The sequence below is a fragment of the Cyprinodon tularosa genome, unplaced genomic scaffold, assembly GCF_016077235.1.
Source record: "Cyprinodon tularosa strain WSP-4 unplaced genomic scaffold, ASM1607723v1 ctg157, whole genome shotgun sequence".
Taxonomy (NCBI): domain Eukaryota; kingdom Metazoa; phylum Chordata; class Actinopteri; order Cyprinodontiformes; family Cyprinodontidae; genus Cyprinodon; species Cyprinodon tularosa.
The window spans coordinates 490,365-511,507 of NW_024038405.1; the positions used below are offsets into that span (position 1 = coordinate 490,365).

At 38.7% G+C, this 21,143-nt stretch overlaps 1 protein-coding gene across 2 annotated transcripts; it reads right to left on the bottom strand.

Moving 5' to 3' along the window:
* Positions 1-3,027: 3,027 nt before the first annotated feature.
* LOC119780194 (stonin-1) lies at positions 3,028-19,473 on the bottom strand. Of its 2 annotated transcripts, none has more exons than XM_038280126.1 (4): positions 19,307-19,473; positions 11,235-13,154; positions 5,661-5,863; positions 3,028-4,361 (listed from the first exon to the last, which is right to left on the bottom strand). In XM_038280126.1, exons 2-4 carry the CDS (start codon positions 13,084-13,086, stop codon positions 4,296-4,298), a joined length of 2,121 nt encoding a protein of 706 aa, XP_038136054.1. In that variant the 5' UTR covers positions 13,087-13,154; positions 19,307-19,473; the 3' UTR covers positions 3,028-4,295. The 2 variants fall into 2 exon arrangements, with proteins under 2 accessions (XP_038136054.1, XP_038136055.1); XM_038280127.1 differs by having other exon boundaries at positions 4,293-4,361; positions 11,235-13,151.
* Between the last annotated feature and the right edge of the window lie 1,670 nt (positions 19,474-21,143).

The window sequence follows — 21,143 nt, forward strand, 5'->3', positions numbered from 1 at the left end:
AGAATAAATAACCAATATACAGCTATGGACATTTCACAGTAATGGATATTTGAAAACAGCAGCAACATCAGAGATATGCATAATGACAGCAGCATGTTATTTAACTGACTAAGGCAGAAAGTCTGCAAAATCAGCATGAATGCAACAACTTTTGTGACGAAAAACAAAAAAATCCAAAGGGATCGGTCAAGAATTAAGGCATGAAATTTGGCATGAAATGTATTGACCCCAGAAATAAAAAGAAGTACAGAATTAAAGCTGGTAAGAGAGTATCACTATCCACAGTGAAATGATTCCTGAAGGTGTTGAAAGGCTGCATAGGGAGGATAAAATTATCCCTCCAAAAAGATAACGGTGCAGCAGCAGCACAATGGTAGAGCAGGAAACCCTTACATAGAGGCTTTAGTCCTCAATGCAGATTTCTCAGGTTTGCTTAATGTCTTCAACCCCTTCCTGTCTGTTTGCTTTCCAATAAAGCCCACCAGTACCACAAAACTTTAGAAAAAAATAGCCAGTTCTCAAATCCACTCATGTACAAATGAAACATTTTGGAGAAATAACCTGCAATCAGAAGACTCCGAAATGAAGGTGTTTGACCATAACGACCATCATTATATTTGAAGAGAAAGGAGTGAAGCTTGCAAGCCTGAAAAAAAGAAGAAGAATCAGGCCAACTGTGAATATCACGAAGGCAGCATTATTTTGTTGTGCTGCAGAAGGGACTGCTGCTTTTCATAGAAACAGAAATAGCTTTATTGTCCCACTGTGGCCAAATTATATTGTGGCAGTGGCAATACAAGTAGTAGGAACACCAAAGATTAAATAACAACAATATAATTTTAAAACTAAACTTCACAACAGAGAAGAAAATCACACTGCAGAACGGAAAAATTACCGCGCAACTTCTGATTAAAAACAAAAGTTCAGGAAAACATGAGAAATTTTCAAAGATTTTTTTTTAAAGCAGCTATTTACAGAATGATGGAAATCATTCACAGGTTTGACTGTAGAAACAAACACTTCTGCAGCAGATAAAAAAACTGCAAGTAGTCATCTGCATCTTTAGTCATTAAATCCTTTATTGTGACATTGAGTTATCATCTTTAAAAAGATGATGCTTTGAAAGAAGAGTATTTGGAAATATTACATTAGCCAGGTAGTGGGTCATCTAAGCTCATATAACTCTGAGCACACCAGCAAGTTAGTGTCTATCATCATATGGATTATGAAGCTCTGAAGTTATTTATCCTTTGATGGGGATCATCATACTTCATTACTCATATTCTGGATCTTTAAGCAATTTTTCTAAATCTTAGTTTTTGTCTATTTTTACTACTTAAACTAGAACCACCAAGAATACATGCATTATATTCCATGTTATTATCCAACTTTAGCAGATGAGTTATTTAATTGACCAATTTTTTGGGGCTTTTTCAAATGAAAAACGGTGGTGAACTTCATCTGTCGTATCACTGCAAGCTCAGTGCAATTTCAGAACCTTGAGTGCCCAGTGCTGTCAGTTTAAACATCCATCCCTTTTTTGCAAAACACATTTATCCTTTTAAAACTTTATGTTGAATAGATGCATAGCAGAAGCATCCATGACCTTTGCTTCCTTGGAGCTGGCTGCTTTCAGATTTTGGCACTTTCAGGCATGGAGGTTGACATTTTCTTTGCTTAGGGTGAAAGTGCTGCAGCTGAAAGCAGCGACTTGAAAAAAAGTCTCTACATAGAGCAGTTTACTGTAGCTGTTACTTCGCTGCAGAGCTGCCCTGAGGTTTGCACTGTGGTTTGGCTTCAAATATAGAAAAGTGAAGATTCTTGTTCTTCACCAACACAGCATTATCATAACCATTACATGTTTATTTCATGAAAACATATCTTGGAGATAGAAGTTATTTGGACATTTAAATAGAATTAAGATCCATATGTGTTTTCAGTTTTTATTTATCGGTAAAATGATAAATCACTTTAAATAAAAGTCAGAAGAAACAAAAATTAGGTGGAAGAAGTGCAGAGGTGGAACACTAACATTGTCATTAACCCCTGTAGTGGCAGTATCCTTCTTTTCTTTAACAGGGACAGTCCTGCTTTGAAAGTTGAGGTTAATTTTTCAGCATAACAGCCTGAAATACACAGTCAGAACTACAATGTTAAGGTTTTAATAACAAAAAAATTCTCAAATTTAAAAGAACATATATCTGCCTCTTATAGCTAGACTGTGAGAAGCAGAGAGTGCCCCACCCAAAAGTATTTGCTGCTCTAACTGCAGATAAATGTTATTCCATGTATCACCTCTGTGTGGCTGACAACATAAGCCCATCAACTTTGAAGTTAAAAAAATAAATGTTTTCTTCCAATATTTAAGTTGTACTCTGCTTTGTGTTGATCCACTACCCAATAAAACACAACAAAGTTTCTGGTTGGGAGGAGACATGCCAAAAAGTTCAATGCTTTTGCCAAGTACTGTAGCTGAAAATGATGAATGGGTAAAAAATCCAAAACCTAAATGTTTAAGGACATTCTTTTTCACAAAGGGAAGAACTGGATGAGTTCCTGCAAGTTAAAGCTGCAGCCAGGAATGACTCATGGTCACAAGAGCCAAAGCGAAAACTGAAACGGACATTATAAAACGGCGGTAATCTGGCGAAACTGAGATCTGTGTGCAGCTTCTTAACCGCGCACATCCAGTCCCCCACCTTCCCCGCGGGCGGATTTAACTCGGGCTCAGATACTCACTCTCCCGTTCCTGCCAGCCACTTAACTTCACACCATGCAGCACTTCAGACAATCATTACTGGAGAGTTACATATAATCTGTTCAGCTGCGCAGCGTCAGTACTGGATGTCTCATCCTGTTATCAAAAGGTACAATCACAGAGTCAGAAGTACATCTCATTAAAGCAACTTTTCTTCTTTCTGTGTCAAAAAGATTTAAACTTTAAATTGCTCCAAAGTTTAATGGATGTAAAAAGTAATAAATAAAATATTATTTTTATAAACGTATGTAAATAACTACTCAGAGTCATTCAGGTTTAATTCACTTTTTATTCCTGATGCACATAATATCCAACTTAATTCATGTACCTTTTACATAAAAAAATGCCCCTCACCAATTCTATTAAGTTCCTTTATTACAACCGTTTTTCCCAGCCAAGAGGCACACCAAGACCTAAAAATAAAGATTTGATTTGTTTAAATAAAATTTCAGTCGTCCACAATGCAGCCTTCGTCTGAAGTCGGGTCAGTTCTGTATTAACTGATGTTAGATTAATAAAGACCATGTTAAAAGATGCTGATTAGTATAGAGAGCCAAAATTGCCACATTCGAATAGTAAATCAGGCCTAATTCCTATCAAATCATAATGGATACATTAAATAAATAAAAAAATTTTACTGACAAATAATGTAAATATAACATTATTCCTGTGAAACAGCCCATCAGGAATTTACTATCTTACTGTAGATCTTTGAATGCATCCTGATAACTCAACTGACCAACTGGCTTCCTTATAGCAGCTTTCGCCACACCAACTAAACAAGTTACCCTGCCTTGGAAATATTATCAATCATTTTTATTTATTTAATGTATATCTTTCCATTTTTTAAATCAGATTTATTTGTCAAAACATATATTTAACTCTGTGAATCAAATTGTGGCACTTTTGGCCCTTAATGAAGAGTTTTATACTGTAACAGTTAAGACATGAGTTCATGTACAACCATTATATTAAGACTAATTCAAAAAGCCATTTTTTCACTAAATGGATGTATGCTCCTTATAACAGAAAATAAATGAGAACAAATTAAAAGGAATGATTCTTAAACCCATCTGACAGAATTATTAAAGAAATAGGATGACCCAAAATTAAGTGTATTATTGCTTTTATATGAAATTATATTATTATTGGTTTATATGAAAAAGGTGATAATTTTGGCAGATTATGTAACAGAATTTGTTAACTGTGACCTTATTATGGCTGTTCTGGAGAGCAGTGCAGAGAGGATGCAAACGCAAGCTTTTATATACACACAGTAGTATAGGCTTGACTCTTACAATAATAAATCTATTGTAAAATCTATGTAAAGTGCTAGGCTTCAGTCTCAGGGTTAAGGATGCAGAATGTGTTAATCGTCATGAAAAATACAACCGGTTTCTTTAGAATTAGATGAATCGGTCAAAACCACAAAGCCTCCTCGTTCCCTCCTGCTTTTTCTGTCAACCCTTTCCCTCATTAGGACGACTTGGAAAATATGTTGAGGCAGAGGAAGTGTAGTCTTTAGCTGTTTTTGAAATCACTGCGTCATACAACCAGCTTGTCTCTGTGAGTCTGTCTCAATCCACTTCTTCTCCACTTCCACCTTTAAAAAAAAAGGAGCACAGAAGCACACAGATAGTTAGAGAAACCATTATACTTTTAGGCACTGCAGATGTAGAAATTCCATATGTTCCTGTTAAAACACCAGATATTTATGATGGAGAAAAACAATATATCCTTTCAAAATGTATTCCATCATATATGACCTCTACAAAGTGAACTGAAGTGCTGTTTCCAGCTCTGGCTTAATAGAAGTGGATAAACTATCCGCTCCTATCTCTGCAGTTATCTTATTACAGGAGGCGGGCTCAGGTCCACCATGGCCAACACGCATGCAAAACTGCAGCTCTTTAAAAATAAAAAATTTAAACTTAGCGCCAAGTTTGAGGCAGAACAAAACTTAATTTTTTTATTTATTTTTTTGAATCTGGAGATTCAATTTCAGTTGCTCTGAATTTTCTGGAGTTACATCCAAAGGAAGGAGAAGAAGAGCGTGAGCCAGACGTCTGCAAACTATTCAGCGTTTGACTACATCACCAACGGCGAGGTGTGTGTTTATTTTGCTCATAAACTGTGTTTTTGTTCCTTACAAAAGACTAAATATTGCTTTGAATACATCTGACAGTTGGAAGTGGCAAAAATAAGCATGGATCCCATTTAATAGGTTACTGTAGAGAGTGGTAGTTTGAAGGTTTTGTTTCTTTACGAGACATTTTTTATATTCAAATCAAAAGCTTTTTTTTAATGAGCGATTATATGTTTTGCACATAAAGACTATTTTTGTTCTATTAAAAATGCTTGGGTAAATACTTTAAAATAACCTTGTAAAAGCATGTAATGTTCAATTTGCTATATTTTTAAGTGTAATAACAGTCATCAAAATTTTGAATGTATGGCTATTCATTTAAGTTTTTTTTTGTCACTCTATAATTGTGTACTTTTCAGGTTAATGAATATGGTTAGAATTAAAATGTGTAATTGAGGGAGTTTTGAGCAGTTTTGATGTTGGCAAACCAGTGACCAGACCTCAATCTGATTAAAAATGTAAGGACAACTGTACAAAGGAGATGTCCCTATCTAAAAGTATTTCAGTGTTAATAAGAAAAAGAGAGCAAATATATCTGCTTACAAAGTCCATCCAAAAAGGGCAGAGTGCTGTCATCAAAGCTGCTTAAACAAACCATTAGTTCAAAGGTATGCACGCAAATGGAACTCCATTATTTGAAAAGGTTTGTGTTTTTTTTAAGTTGAACCTGGCATTTTAACTGGAGTGAGTCAGATTTAAATCTGTCGTACATTCAGTTTACTGCACACACTGAAGTTTATGGAGGACCTTTCTAACCTGACAGTGGTAGCGAGTCCAGCTGGTCACGTGTTTCTGCGGCTGAACGTCGTTGACCGTACCGAGGGACTTGACCCTCGTCTGTGACACGACCGCGCCCATGATTTCACATTCCATGGAGACAAAAGGGTACCAGTCACTGGGGATCTCCTGATCAGATCCCAGCTCTAGTTTACAGGAGAATGAATGGGGATGATCCACTGCTGCAAAAGAGAACAAAAAAACATCAATGTGCTTTTGTAGTTAACAACGCAGTACACCAACGGCAAAATATGCAATGCAACAGGATCCAAAAATACTGGGATGTTCATCAAAAATGCATGCGTGGAGTATGTAGCGGCCTAAAGGAGCATAGAAAGGCAATACAACTGAAACTACACAAACTCACTAAAAGAAATATACATTTATATGAATATTATTCAAACAGCAAGTCTAAATAACAGTGTGGAAGGAAGGAAGGAAGGAAGGAAGGAAGGAAGGAAGGAAGGAAGGAAGGAAGGAAGGAAGGAAGGAAGGAAGGAAGGAAGGAAGGAAGGAAGGAAGGAAGGAAGGAAGGAAGGAAGGAAGGAAGGAAGGAAGGAAGGAAGGAAGGAAGGATTTTTAGTTTAGTTTAGATTTAAGTGCATTTTATCACAAGATGCTCAACAACTGATAACATTTTGAGTTAAAATCAGCACTATTTAAAAACCAAATGTTTGAATTATTATGGTATTATATTTAATAGGTCATCAATTCATTTATCATCAGAGTAGAGGGAAAAGGGAAAGGAAATCCGATTTTAAGATGATAAATAAAATGATCTTGGCCGATCAAGCATAAAATCATTCTCATATGTTTATGAGCCAATTTTATTTCTAGAATATTTCTGTCTCCTGTTTTTCTTCTTTTTACATAGTTAAATAATTAGTATTGTTTTATTATTTGTGAAAATGGTTTTTGTTTCTTTTAATAAAATGTTCTTCCGAGAAGCCAGTTAAGTAAATTAAATAACTTTATAAGCGTCCTTAAGCATGACTTTCCAAACATTCTTTAAGGATTCCATTGAAACAATTTGAAACCATATTTTATAGCTTAATCATATGATATTTAATTACTACAGTTCTCAGTATCACAGCCTCTGAATGGTGGCGTCTACAAACTGCTTAAAATACAGCCGTTTACATTTTGTGGTGGGGAAGTTAAAAGCGACTCTTCTTCTGGCATCCTGTCCACTTAGGTCAGCAGTTTAACGTTTTATTGGCTGATGTTAAGACTCCAAACATTACGGTGCCAACTCATTTGTCTGAGCATTTACACCATCAAACGCTAGTTGGAGCTGTGGGATCCACAAACCAGCTACTGGTAGACGGACTCATATCCTTGAAGAAAACAAATTTCTCCTTTTGTCAGTCAAGAGGTGCTCAGACATTCAAACAGATATTGGAATGGATTTGTGGGAATCATTCCATATTTTTCCATAAATAACATAAAAATCATCCATAAATAAATGTAATATCGTAAAAGGTTAAGGGTGGCCTCTCTCAGTATTCAGTTCCATCTAAATAAATGCTCACATTCCTCTGTTCTCTTTAAAAAAACTTTAGATTTGTGATCTTCTTAAACAGAAAAGTCTTTCTCTTTGCACCATTTTAAACTTGAGCAAAGTTGAGTTGTCTCTTCCTGATTTCACAGGAATGCACGTTCATATCAGCAGCAGCAAGAATATTCAGAAGAAAAAAATGTGTTGAGAGCCAGACCTGGGCATGTTAGCAGTTGTCCTCCACTTCTAGTCTATTGTATATTGCTGATTAATTCACTTGAGAGCAGAGTTGTAACCTGCTGTAGTGTTCTTTCTGAACTCACCTCTTTGGATCGTACCCTGGTGTTCAAGGCACGGCAGGTTTATTTATATTACACATTTCAAAGTGCTGTATATGACTAAACACAATAGGAAAAAGGATGGAGAATCGCACATTGCAGTGACATAAAGGTCAATAAATGATTCATCTTTTTGAACAATTTCAATACATAAAAACAACATGATTAAAGTTGTAAACAGAAAACATTGTAAACAAAAAAAATACTGAGAGTAAAATAAAGTGGGACTGGAAACTTAAGTACTAATGTTTAGATTGAGTCAAAGGCCAAACAATTAATCAGATTAATCATGATTAATCGATTAATGAAATAATCGTCAACCATTCAGTAAACCGTTAATCGTTAACTGTAGTATAGAGACTGTAAAACCTGGCTTTATCTGCCAGAGCAACCCACTAAGAGCAGTAATTATAGCAAAATTGTAAAAAAAAATTATATAAACATTTTGCATTTAAGATGAAAAAAAAAACAATTTAGGATTTCTGCACTTTGCTCCGATTTGTGAAGCATAAAAGCTAAAAGCAGCTTCTCAGTGTTTGTTTTTGGTTCTGGGTAGACAGAGTAGACATGAGCCAGAAGCCATGAGAGGTCTGGGTGGTTGTTATACTGCCAGCAAGTCTGGGATGTATTTTAGAGCTAAGCCGTTCAGTGATTCATAGACTAACAGAAGTGTTTTAAAGCCTGTTCCCTGACAGACGGAGAGTCAGAGTAATGATTTAAGAACTGAGACGATGTGCTCCACTCTGCTAGTTTTGGTCAGGACGCAGGCAGCAGCATTCTGGATCAGACCCCTTAAAAACGCATGTAATTCCCCCCCTCGATCTGGTGCATGTGGAGGAAGACAGAAGGACTCCAGCTAAAATAAAATCCCTGTTTCGAAATGTCTCCCACTCCATGTGCGACGCTGTTGTTAAGCTGGAGAGCTCTTTTAGTGATGGACCGTTGCATCCTAAATAAGAGTGTTGTCACAGATCCTTCCTACCAGCAGCTGTTTTATAACCATCGCTTCTCCAAACATGCTCCATAAGTGTTTACATAGATGCTGCTATTTGCACAGTTTGTTTGTTTTTTGACTTGATCTCTGTTGTACTTTGCACTGCTCTGCTCTTGCTGCTTTAACTTTCACTTATTGAAAAATGTGCTTTTTAAATTAACCATCACCAGTGGATATTCAGTATATTTATCAATATCTACACAGTATTTATGTTAACCATTTTTGCTCTTATTGAACAATATTTTATTCTGGGTTTTTTGTGTTTTTTGTGTGTGTGAATTGTCTTTAAATCCCTGTCCGTTTACTGCTGTTGAACCGACATTTCCCAGTTGTGAGAAAAATAAAAGAATTTTCTATTCTACCCTACTCAAAAAAAATTAAAGGAACACTTTGTAATCAGAGTATAGCATCAAGTTAACTAAACTTCTGGGATATTGATTTGGTCAGGTAAGTAGCAGAGGGGGTTGTTAATCAGTTTCAGCTGCTTTGGTGTTAATGAGATTAGCAACAGGTGCACTAGAGGGGCAACAAGGATACAACCATCAAAACAGGAATGGTTTTACATGTGGAGGCCACTGACATTTTTTCCCCTCCTCATCTTTTCTGACTCTTTTCCACCAGTTTTGCATTTGGCTAGGGTCACTGTCGCTAATGTTAGCATGAGGCGCTACCTGGACCCTACAGAGGTTGCATAGGCAGTCCAACTCCTCCAGGATGGCACATCAATATGTGCCATTGCCAGAAGGCTTACTGTGTGTCCCAGCACAACCTCAAGAGCATGGAGGAGATTCCAGGAGACAGGGAGTTACTCCAGGAGAGCTGGACAGGGTCGTAGAAGGTCTACAACCCATCAGCAGGACCAGTATCTGCTCCTTTGTGCAAGGAGCAGCAGGAGGAGCACTGCCTCAGCCCTGGTGTGAATGTCTCTGACCAAACAATCAGAAACAGACTTCACTGTGGACTAACTTAAAAACACTCTTCCTTCAGTCGAAAAACCATTACTTCAGTTTTTTCTTCATTCAGCAGAAGAAATTTTTGGTCCATCAATGCGTTGATTTCTTCTATGCATTTAGCTTCACTTTTAGTCATTAACACAACAAACTAAATGCCAGAATTTTAAAAATGGGGAAAACCTTCTTCATAGATCCGGATAAAAGCTGCAGCTTTCCATTATTTTAGTAATTGATCATTCTGGCTAGGGATGGGAATCGAAAACCGGTTCCTGTTAAGAACCGGTTCCGTATTTTCCGATTCCATGGCATCGTTTGGCAGCTCGCTGAACGATTCTTTTTTTCGATTCCTGCAGCACCAGAGCCTAGAGCGCCGGCTCTGGGGAGCACGACTTACGTCACGTTTTCTACGTAAGTTACGCAAGTTACGTAAGTTACGCAAGTTACGCAAGTTGGAAGAACTATTCGAGGAGGAAGACAACAAGCTGCGGTCACTTTGTGAATCAAAGCCCCGTCTTTCCTTAGCCCAGAGGGTAGATCAGGAAATCCAGCTCTATAAAAGCTTGCCCTCCATCCCCTGCAGGGATAGCGCCACACTGTGGTGGTGGAACAAGCAAGATACGCTGCCCTTGCTATTTGGACTGGCTGAAAACTACCTCTGTGTGCAGGCTTCCTCCACCCCATCTGAGAGGGTGTTCTCCACGGCTGGAAACACCTTAAGCGCTGAAAGATCCTGTATCCTTCCAGAGAAAGCAGATATGCTCATCTTTCTGCAAAAGAACTTAATTTTCCCTACTACTGTTTTATAATTAGTATTTTTTGTTATTTAAAATAGGTTATTATCCCATCATTTGTTATTAGACATTGTTGGTTATTAAGTTGTTCTTGTATTCATTTTTCATTTAAACAAAGATGTTACTCCAGTTTCACATTTCCTGTGGACATCTTGACCTTGTTGAGTTTGTAAGATTGTGCAATAGTTAAGTAAACAAAGTTGATTCTGATAATCAAACTGTTTGTTCTCCTTTTCCCCCAAATTGGAATCGAAAAAAGAATCGATAAAGAATCGAATCGTTTCATAGAATCGAAAAGGGAATCGGAATCGTGAAAATCTTTTCAATTCCCAACCCTAATTCTGGCTATTATTTGTTTGATTAATAGATTCATCGAATTGGAGATTATCTTAGTTTACTGAATAACCTTTCTAAATAAACATGTTTCAAATTCAGAGAGAAACATCTTTCTTGTATTTTAAATCGATTTTAAGTTTTGTCTTAATTAGTGCTATAAGTAGTCTTTCAGCATATATCATGTTTAAATGTACCATTACTATAGGCAATGACTCAATTACCAATTTAGTTCACAATTATTTCAATGATTCATGATTAATACCATGAATCAATCAGCTCCACATGTGATACAAGTGTGTCATTTTAGCCGTTTCATTTATTTCTCATCATAGACTGCAATTTTATCTGGAATTTTTCTGCAATTTTCCAGTTAGTATTTGATAACCTAAAGTCAAATTTGGTTTGCTATTGTATTGTGTTCTAATTTAATTCACTGCTGTATATTTGTATGGTGATGTTAATGGATTTTATATCCATGCAGCAGCCATTGTTTGTATTCAAGATGCATTTTCTAATCTACATTATGAGAATCTCATACAGAGACTTATTACTCTGGCTGCTTGGTAGGAAAATATAAAACACCAGAGGATGCTACAAGCTGTGATGAGTGCCGTTATTTTAGTTAACGTCTCTGAAGTGTTACCTGTGTTCTTGGCGGGTAGCCTATCAATCCTCCACACAATAGATGAATAGACGGTCTCATACTTGACAGATCCGATGGACACCTGCATGACTGGCTGGGAATTTTGGGTTCTGGCAGAGCCCAGGCAGGCGTTCCTGTTCATTCGGGCCTTCAGCGACCTTTGCCGCAACAAGGCCACAGTCTGCGTCACCTTGACCCAATTGCCTGGAACTGGAATGCGAATCACTATGTTTTCACACAGTGGGTAAGAGGTGTCGGAAGCCCTGAGGGAGGAGAGGAAGGTGGCCGACATGTTGAGGAAAGCTTGGAGCTCCACGTAGGCTCCTTGGACCGTGACAACTGCTTTGATTGAAAAGGGAATTTCAGTGCAGCCCAGGACTGCCGTTTTGTACCGCATCAGCTCCACCCTGCATGCATCAGGAGGGGAGAATTTAATGAGTCTGGACGCCTGAAACTCAGTCTCGTTCACACATTTGTGAAAATGCCGGTCAGTGATCTCCATCCAGAGGTCGCTGTCCTCCTCGTACCCATAGCTGGAGTTAGAATGCAGCAAACCAAGATCATTCAAGGCAAGAAAACATTCTCCTTGTGCATTTAGGAAAGCAAGACAGTGGATCTGGGTAAAAGCTTCTCTCTCCATGACTGTCCCTGACTTATCCAGTTGTATCCAGATGTGATCAGTGACCTGCAGCGACATCTCCTGCTCCTCGTATTGTCGCCTCTGCTGGTGGGGCACACACAGCTTGAAGATCTCTTCCTCGATGGAGACAACCATGTCCTCCATGTCCTCATGCACGGTGGAGCCAAACTTGAGCAGCTGCTCGACCTCCGCTTCATGACTAACCTCTAGCTTGGGGTGGAAGCGCTTCTTCTCCGTGTAGGAGAAGAGTTCCAGCTTGACGGTGAGGACTTTCCTGGGCTCGCTGTAGCTTTCCACTTTAAGCTCCGACAGCCTGCACTGAGGGAGAAGCTGAAACTCTTTGTACGGCTTCTCAAGGCCTTTTTCATAGAACATCTGCAGCACACCTCCTGGCAACAGGCGAAGATAGATCGGTCCCCATTGCCGGGAGGACATGCGGTTCTTCTTTTCGGGAATCCTGATCATGACGGGCCAGCCGTCCCTCTTCTGGCTGCGGAATAGACCCCTGGGGACAAACTGAGCCGAACCGTCGCTTATTACCTCGTTTCTGTCATGTATCCACTTGTCTTGGCTCTCTGGCATGTCCGTATTGTTCTCTTGTCCAACTTGAAGGTCTTCCAGCTTATTACAAACAAAGGAGAAGGGGTTGTGGGGTTGGTCGCGCGGAGGCGTGCTGCCATCTTTGGTCCGAATAAAGAATCGCGGCAGGCTGTTGTCTGTGTCCGAGTCTGAGGAGGAGCTGCCAACATCAACGCTCTGTCTGCAATCTTCCCAGAAAGGGTTAAAGTGTCCAGATGTCCCCTTGAAAGCAGGGAAAGGGCTTGGTCCATCTGTAGTTTGACTCGTGGTCTCTGCTGCAGAGGACACAGAGATCCCTGATGGGCTGGAGAAACTCCGGAGGAAGACATTATTTTCCCATGATGGGGACTGAAATGGAGTTGTGCTGGTGGAGACTCTGGTCACGGGACTCAGGGTGCTGTTAGAGGGTCGAGAAGACTTTCCACAGGAACCTGACAGGCTTTGAGGAGATTCCAGGGGGCTACTGAAGCTCCAGGAAGTATCTTTGATTGGAGGAAGCACCAACTTCAGGCCGTTGGGACGTGGAACTGACGCTTTGATAAGATCGGGTGACTGCAGGGTCTTCTGAGGCGAGGAGACTGGTGTGACGTCATCGTCAAAGGTGACCCAGTTGGAATGGTTGGTGGAGCACATGGCTGGAGGGACCAAAGAAAAACGGTCCTGGATCAAAGGTCCTCAAAGTCAAAGTCAGTGTCCATCTGCTGAAGAAAACAAAAACAGGAATAAGAAACTGATTAGGATTTGAGCTGCTAAAGAATTGATTTAAAAAGTCCTTCAGCTATAAAAGCAAAATTATATAACAGAGGAAATTAGGCATAATTGTTAAGAGTGAATTCTTAAAACAAAAACATATCCTTCTAACTGCATTTATTTAATAGAAGGATTATCTTTCAGTCTTCAAGATAAGAGGCTAAAGCGTCCCAGGAGTTTAAACTGATTTCTGCCTTAAAGCTACATTCTTTGATTTACGTACATCTGTAGTACAATTGATCTTTTTTTTTTATTTATTTATTTTTTTTTTTTTTACATCTTCAGTTACAGAACCTCCGTATAGAGATCATACTGCCTGACGTTTTAAACAAACTTCAGTATACTTTACTAGGATTTTACAGACCAGGACAGTGCAGTGGAACTAGAATATTTTCTTAAATATTTCCCATAAGAAAATCTGAAAGGTATGAATTAACTCCCAAGTCGGTGCTTAGTGACGGCACCTTCTTCAATTTAAGCTGCAAATCTTTAGGAGTTTGGCTCTGACAGCTTTGCACATCTAGAAAGAAAAAATACTACCTATTGTTTTTTCAAAATAGCTCAACTTCAGATTAGATAGAGAGCATCAGCGAACAGCTTTACTATAAAATCTTTAAAAGTTTCTCAATTTGACTGAGCTCCATGCACTGACTGAGCCATTCTAACACATAAATCAACTTTGATCTAAACCCTTTCATTTATGTTTGCCTCTCTGCTCCAATAGGGCTGAATTAATTTCTTAATCAGTATGTCCTTAGGTTCTGTAGAGGCCTGATAATGAACCATTCAATCCACTGGGGTTTTAAACTAGAGGAACATCTAGCTTGACACCTCAGATCCTTCCTAATGTTTTAAAATAGCAGTTAGTTATTTTTAATAAGCAATAATTATATTTTCAAACAGACTAAAATTCAGGCAGGATAAGGTTTAAAAAAGTTTAAAAGCACAGTAAATTGTGCACTTGCAGCTTACTGGGATCTGATTAAAAAAATAGGATAGTCTAAATATTTTATGATGAACTTGCTCCAAGATGCATTTAGAGAGAAGTTGGTCATTGCAGTAAAAAGCTTCAGCCTCATTAAACAGCATGAAGTCAGCAGTGAGATTGGGCCGCGACGTGACACAGCAGCTGGTGAAGCAAGAACCTTCAAAAACATAATAACGCCTGCTTAATGTGCCTGCCATCGCTGAAGGATGAATGTCATAGTTGTGGGACATATATCCAAAAAATAATTAATTTTACAGCAGATACAGAGCACACATGCTGCAATCCTCACACAGCATTGCAGTTAATTTTCCTGCAAATCAATCATAGTCTGCCCTTTGATCTGCTGGCAGCTCTGCTCTCAGAAGCATCAAGCTCAAAGGACACAGAGAGAAGTCACTTACAAACTGCTGAAGCTCCATCTCCCAATAAAGAAAAGAGCTGAAAGCCTCAATTACAGCTCCCCTCCTCCCTCCAAGATCACAGCCACCACTTGTAAGAAGGAGACATCTAACGGAAAGTTCCCCGTGGTATTAATAAACACGGGACTTGGCGGAGAGGGGGTCCAATTCGGGAATAGTGGAGTGACAGCCGCTCAGTCAAACAGCAGAGGAACATCTTCCTAATGGGAGGATGTTTGTAAATCAGGCGCAGACTTCCACAAGCTCACCTGTCCTCGCTGACTTATAGATGCAGTCAGCTTTGATTTAAAGAGAAGGATGTGTTCTTTCAGAGGAGGGGGGGGTTTAGAGGAGGATCACTGACAGGGTTATTTCCAGTTCTCTCTTCCTGGGTTCTCTCGCAGGCGCCGCAGAAATGAGATGCTGCTAAATCTACGGAGGACAAAAGAACACATTCCTCGCATTCCTTTGGGACCAGAGGCTTCGCACACAGGACATACCCGCCTGCTCTACTTTTGTGACTTTACAACAAATATTATTGTAATGTTACTTTATCACATTTTTAATTAGGAGCAAATATTCTAAATTTGTCTGCTTATAAATCAGAGGAAAACTCAAAAAGACACAGAGAAAGAAATGCACCGTAGGTTAGCATTCCGACATTATGATACTAGAACAGATTAAGGAATGTTCATTTTTTTATTGTCATCATAACCTCTTGTTTTTGTTACAACTGTCCTGTCTTGACTTGGAAATTCTATGACTAAAATGCACGGGATACTGAATAACAAGAAAAAATAAAACATATCAATGTTTTCACAGGGAAGCTGTCCACTCAGGAGGAAAAGAGCTGAAACCGAAACTTCTGTTTATAGTCTTTGAGCCACTAACAATGACCGAGCTAAAACAGCTTCAGAGAAAAACTGCTGAGCTTACAATAGAAGAAATAAATAAATAAAAGAGATGAGCAAGCAGATGCTTCCTGATGACACGGTGCAGCTTCCTGTTGGATCCTCTGGATCTGCCCCACGTTTCCTGCTCAGCCAAACTATCGATTTAGTCTGCGGTTTTCCTGGGATGGTTTTGAAATGATGGAAATGGCACACCCTCACGTTTAATTTAAGGTCCAATGATTTCTGCTGTGAAGTACAATGACAGCATCATCCAATGCTGTGGCTGAAAATGAGACGACCAGTTTCTAAAGGCAGCACTATCACCAACAGAAGAAAAAACAAAGAGATATGCTAAAATAGATTTATATTGTCTTTGTACATCAAAGCAGAAATTATTGAGCCTTAAAATAAACATAAGGGTGTGCCATAACCATTAGGATATATTTTAAAGTATAAAGTTAAACTTGGAGTTGCTCTTGTCGCTTGTGGAAGTAACAGAACATTACTCTGTGTTAAAGTAAAATGGTCTGTGGGTTATGGTCCTTCATAAAGAGGCTACTTTATGAACTAAGCTGGTTTAAAACGGCCTAGCTATATATATGGCTATAGGGGGGAAAAAAACACACAAACATAAAATTGTCTTTAAATGTGGGTATGCGGCACGATCAGCAAACATAGACAATGTTATGCTCTTTCTGCCATCAGCTTTAATAAGAAACTGGGAAGTTTAATAGTAGCAAATAATGGACACATTACATGGTGGATTCTCTCAGATTAACTTAAATCTAGGAATGAGTACCAAATTTGGTACTGGCTGAGTTATGTTGGTACTACGAATACTTATTTGCAAATAAAGCAGTGATATGTTTCAGTACTTAAACACATCATTGTGACACAGATGGAGTAGAAGGTGGTTACTTTCAACCAATATTGCAATTTTATTTCAGTTTTTCTTTGCATTAACCGCAAGTACGTATGTTTCACTCTGATGTTTCAGTTTTTTTAAGCTTTATTGTCCAGAGTCCATTGTGGCAGGACTTTACGGTATCCTCCTTCTCGGATTCATTGATCTGTGTGCTAGCTGCTGCCTTTTCTTCCCTTTTATGTGGCCCTAAACCCACTTTAATCACATTAACACCCGCTACAGAGCTGGAGTGAGAAAATTATTGTTTTATTCTCTCAAATGTTATGTAACTAAAATGAATGCCTCTGCAATTTGAAAATTGTGTTTTGTTAGATAGCAATTATATTACAAATGCAAATGTTTGCCCAGCTCTAATAGAGATAGACCGATACATCAGCTGGAAGATTTCTTAGGCCAATGGCGTTTGTTTTGGCAAGTATCGGTTGATACATGTTCACCAATTCACTAGTGCAATCAGCAGCCATGCCTTAAGATCCAGTCGGGTGTATGCACTACCACTCTCTCCATTTGAGATCCATTGTTAATATTTTCTTTGATTTGTTCTGCATCTCTTTTTTAAATTGAGACTAGTATTAATTAGACTTAGACAACTTTTATTGTGATTTTGTATACACAGAGTGTATACAAAACAAAATTTCATTTTGGACACCTTTCATCACATTTCCATTTCCTAAAGTGCAACAGTTCTCAAATGTAAACAGAAAAAACATGGTGCAAAAAACCGCATTGATATGAAAGTCCAAAGCATTAAATATATATATATATATGATTCAATTATGCAGTGTTTTGGTTTGGTGTTATCAGTGTGATGCAGAGTCTGTGACATGATTTAGAGTTTTCTCAACAGATCAGCTGTCTGATGGCGGTGGAGAAGAAGCTGTTTCTGAATCTGCTGGGTGTGCGTCGAATGCTGCGAAGCCTCTTCCCAGAGGGAAGCAGGGAGAACAGTCCATGGTGGGGGTGTGAGGGGTCATTGATGATGTTACGGGTTCGGAATATGCAGCGCTGGGATGAAATGTCTTTTATGGAGGGAAGAGGAGCCCAGATGATCTTCTCTGCTGTTCTCACCACTCTTCCCACTTTCTTCCAGTCTGAGGCGCTGCAGCCTCCACACAAGACAATGAGACAGCTGGTCAGAACGCTCTAATAAAGGATTGTGAGTTCGAAACCCACTCCCACATACTGCCACTCTGGGTCCCTGAGCAAAGACCCTTAACCCCACACTGCTCTCCGCGCCCCACAAATGGCAGCCCACTGCTTCCCAATGGGAAAGGTTAAATGCAGAGAGTTCATTTCGATGAGTGTACTTGTGACAGTGTAATGACAATAAAACACTGGAAAAAAGATTTGCCAGTATTCGATCTCTAAAAGAGTGGGCTATTTTCCGTGCTGGCCATGAAGACAGCATTGCATGCCCAATGGCTGACATCAGAAAGAGCTAAGCATGCATGGCAAACAGAAAGCACCACTCCACTTTTCAATATGCAACAGTGATTACACTCGCTGCAATATTTGTGCCGCAATGTCAAAGGCCAGCAGCGGGAATACTTCTAACCTGAGAAAGCACTCGGTGAAGCACAAGCTTTTTATGAACTGTGCACAATTTCTGACAGCATTGCACGCCTGCATCCATTAGAAGCTTGTCCTTGGCAATCGGCAACTTGGAAGAAGAAATTATTAAAAACATTTGGTGATGGCAGGAGTTTGAGAACCTGATAATCATTTCATCGTCTCAAAGTAAAAAAGCCTAGTCTTTAGGATGATCTAAACATGGTATAGAGAATTGGCACCATTGAGTAATCAGGATGACTCCCAGGTACCAGGCATTAGTAGCATATCACTTTCGAATGTAATGGTATTCCCTCTTTCTTCTTACTACTGCTTCACACAAAAGGTATCATACCTCCGATCATGTTGTCTTGTCATGGTAAACATACAAAAGTGCTTTTTTTACTGGCAAACATAGCCAAAATAGTGTAAGGAATGTGTTAAACATAAGATAAAATAAAACAAACCAACAGAGCTTGATAATATAACCTTGAAATCTTTCTAAGCAACCAATGAGCTACTGGCACAGCACCTAGGACCCTTCAATTATAAAATACCTATTAGCAGAAACCCCAACCTAAAATAATAATAAAATAAAAAACTTTTCATACTAAATAAGCTTTACAGGGATGCTAAATCAATTGAAAAAACAAAAGGAAAAAACAAAGGAAAAAACACGACTATAGCTGTAGCTCTAGCAGGGAGTCAACAGCCAGACCATAGGTCCTTTTTTGATGACGCTCCAAAAATATCCACGTTATTTTGAAACTACAAATAAAAAAAAATAAAAAAACACACTTAGAAAAGGATTATCTTCTGTTTTTGTGTTTTGTGTCAACAACTATTTAGCTTTTGAGACAAAGAGTTAAAAGTTTCTCTTTTCGTTTGTTTTCTGAAAGTTTCCGGCTGAACAAAAGCCTCATCGTTCCCCGGAGATATCGCTCACAAATCAGCTGTGTTTTGATTTTCTTTCGCGTCATTGAATGTTGATCATTCAAACCATTATGAAAAACAAAAAAGATCTGCAAATCACTGCAAAACACACACGATACCGGAGAAAATTGGGTTTAGTTTCTTCAAGAGCAGCACAAAAACAATCATAACAGCCCGAGGATGTCATCAAAAACAGAGGCCCCTTTTCCCTGGACACGGGGGCCCTGTTCGGGTAAACAAGACTCAAGAGTTGTGGTTGTTGTTACAAACTTTTAAAGCTGTACCACTGCGTGCTACACTCAGACGGTGCAGATTCAAAACTGACACAACACCGCGGTTACGAGCGTCTAGTTTTTTTGAAGTATCCTTAACTGTTGCTAAACGTCGCTTGTTGCAAGAGGAATTTTGAGATACTTACAAAGTCCCGGGGAACCGAGATGCTTTAAATCAGGTCATGACCGCCGCTTGATGGACACGTCTGAACTCCGCTGTCTGCAGGGTTTCACTCAAAATGGCAGAGAGTAAACCCTGGGAGTTTTCACAGCGTAGCGATTCCCCTCCCGTATTACAGATCCTCCAACGGGACAGAGCGGTGGTGCCTTCAATGCCGTCGGACATTTGGGATGCAACCAGCGTGAAGCGCGGCTTACCGCGTTTATCGCTGCATTTATTTAAAGGGCCGAAAATGAAAACAAAAATAACAAAACATAACCCTCGTTGTAACATACTAATGTAGACAGAATAAAAAGCATTTCCATATTTAGCTTGTTTGTATTAAATTAACAAAACTAAAACTTTCAATGGCGTAACTATCGGTAAGAAGAGACTGTGGTTGCTTAGAGGCCCCGACCTCTGCGGAGCCACTTACACAGTGTGAATTAGGACGTATGTAAGCAGACATAGCGGTGCCCAAAATTCATCTTATTTCTCTTTAATCGCAAATGCTGTACTGGACCGTATTTATACCACAACACATGGCAGATTTCAACATGATGGTGAGATTTAAACACTAAAGCGGACAGTGGTACTTTTAATTACTATGTTAATAACTGTGTATAGTTCATTAGACGGTTGGTTAAAAAAAAAAAAAAATACAGTCATATATGCTTCAAACCGAAATAAAGATCTCAAAAGAACGATGTTTTTGAGTATTTTATTTATTTACACTACGCTTGGAATTATGGGTAATCCAGAGCGCCATAACCGTTACGTTCAATGTGACATGTTGCTGCGTCAAAGAGGTACTTAAGCGGAAGAAGTCTGATTTTAAAGTAAACTTTCTCTGTGAAATGACAGAAAAATGCCTTTTCTTCATTTACAAGGCCAAAAACTAAAAAAGTTTCTGGTAAACACCCAATCCTGTGCCAAGCTAAAATAGCAAATAACTATAAAGACCAAATATTCAAATGCTTTTCCCTTTTTCTTTGAAATAAACAGAGCAATAGTGGTGTACCCACTCCCCTTTTACTCCAACACACACAAATAAAAATCTTGTGCAACCAATTGCCTTCATCAGATCTGAAGCTAAATCCTTTAACCGACACAAAAAACTTGAGCTTTGCTGGAAAATAACAAACGTTGTGGATGTAACCACATGATGCAGATGCCTTACTTTAGCAGCGACAAGAAAGCTGATATTTGACAAGAAGATGAATAGAGCTAAAAATAAGGCAAAAGACATGGGTTTGGGTGGAAACTCGCCAACCAGCAGAACCAAAATCCTAAACATACACCCAGAGCATAGATAAAAGCATATTTATGTGGTTCTGCCAGAATTCAAACCTGCAGTTAAAAAAAAAAAAATGGAAAGACTTGAAATTACTATTGACTGTAACGACTGAAGGAGACTGAATATCGATGCATGTTTAATTCTGAGTTGTAGTAAACTGTTCGACAATGAGTTACCTTTTCAAAATCCCAATTAAAAGGTGGATTTAATCTATATGTCAACGTCCAAATAAGCTTTAAGGATGTTTTTTTCTGTACGACAATGAGCAGATCTTAGAAAGCCTAATTATACATTCATAATAGGTCTTTTTAAGATCAATATCAAAGCTGTAAACATATTATTGTAAAAACTTTTTGGGTTTTCTCAACAGATAAGATTATAGAGATCTGCCATGTGTTGCTGGATTGGTTTGCCAGAAGTTTAAATCTCCATAAGCTCCTGATCTGATTCACCAGGATGTTCTAGTTCAACAACAAGTCAATACAGGCTGATTTTTTTAGGCACACTAGTTTCCTATCACACCATT

Excerpts from the sequence above, each read along its gene's own strand:
- LOC119780194 (XM_038280126.1), bottom strand. The coding sequence starts at position 13,086 with ATGTGCTCCACCAACCATTCCAACTGGGTCACCTTTGACGATGACGTC. Across the intron at positions 5,864-11,234 it reads GCTACCCGCCAAGAACACAG|CAGTGGATCATCCCCATTCA; the intron begins GTAACACTTCAG and ends TCTCTTTTGCAG. Across the intron at positions 4,362-5,660 it reads GGACTCGCTACCACTGTCAG|GTGGAAGTGGAGAAGAAGTG; the intron begins GTTAGAAAGGTC and ends TTTTTTTTAAAG.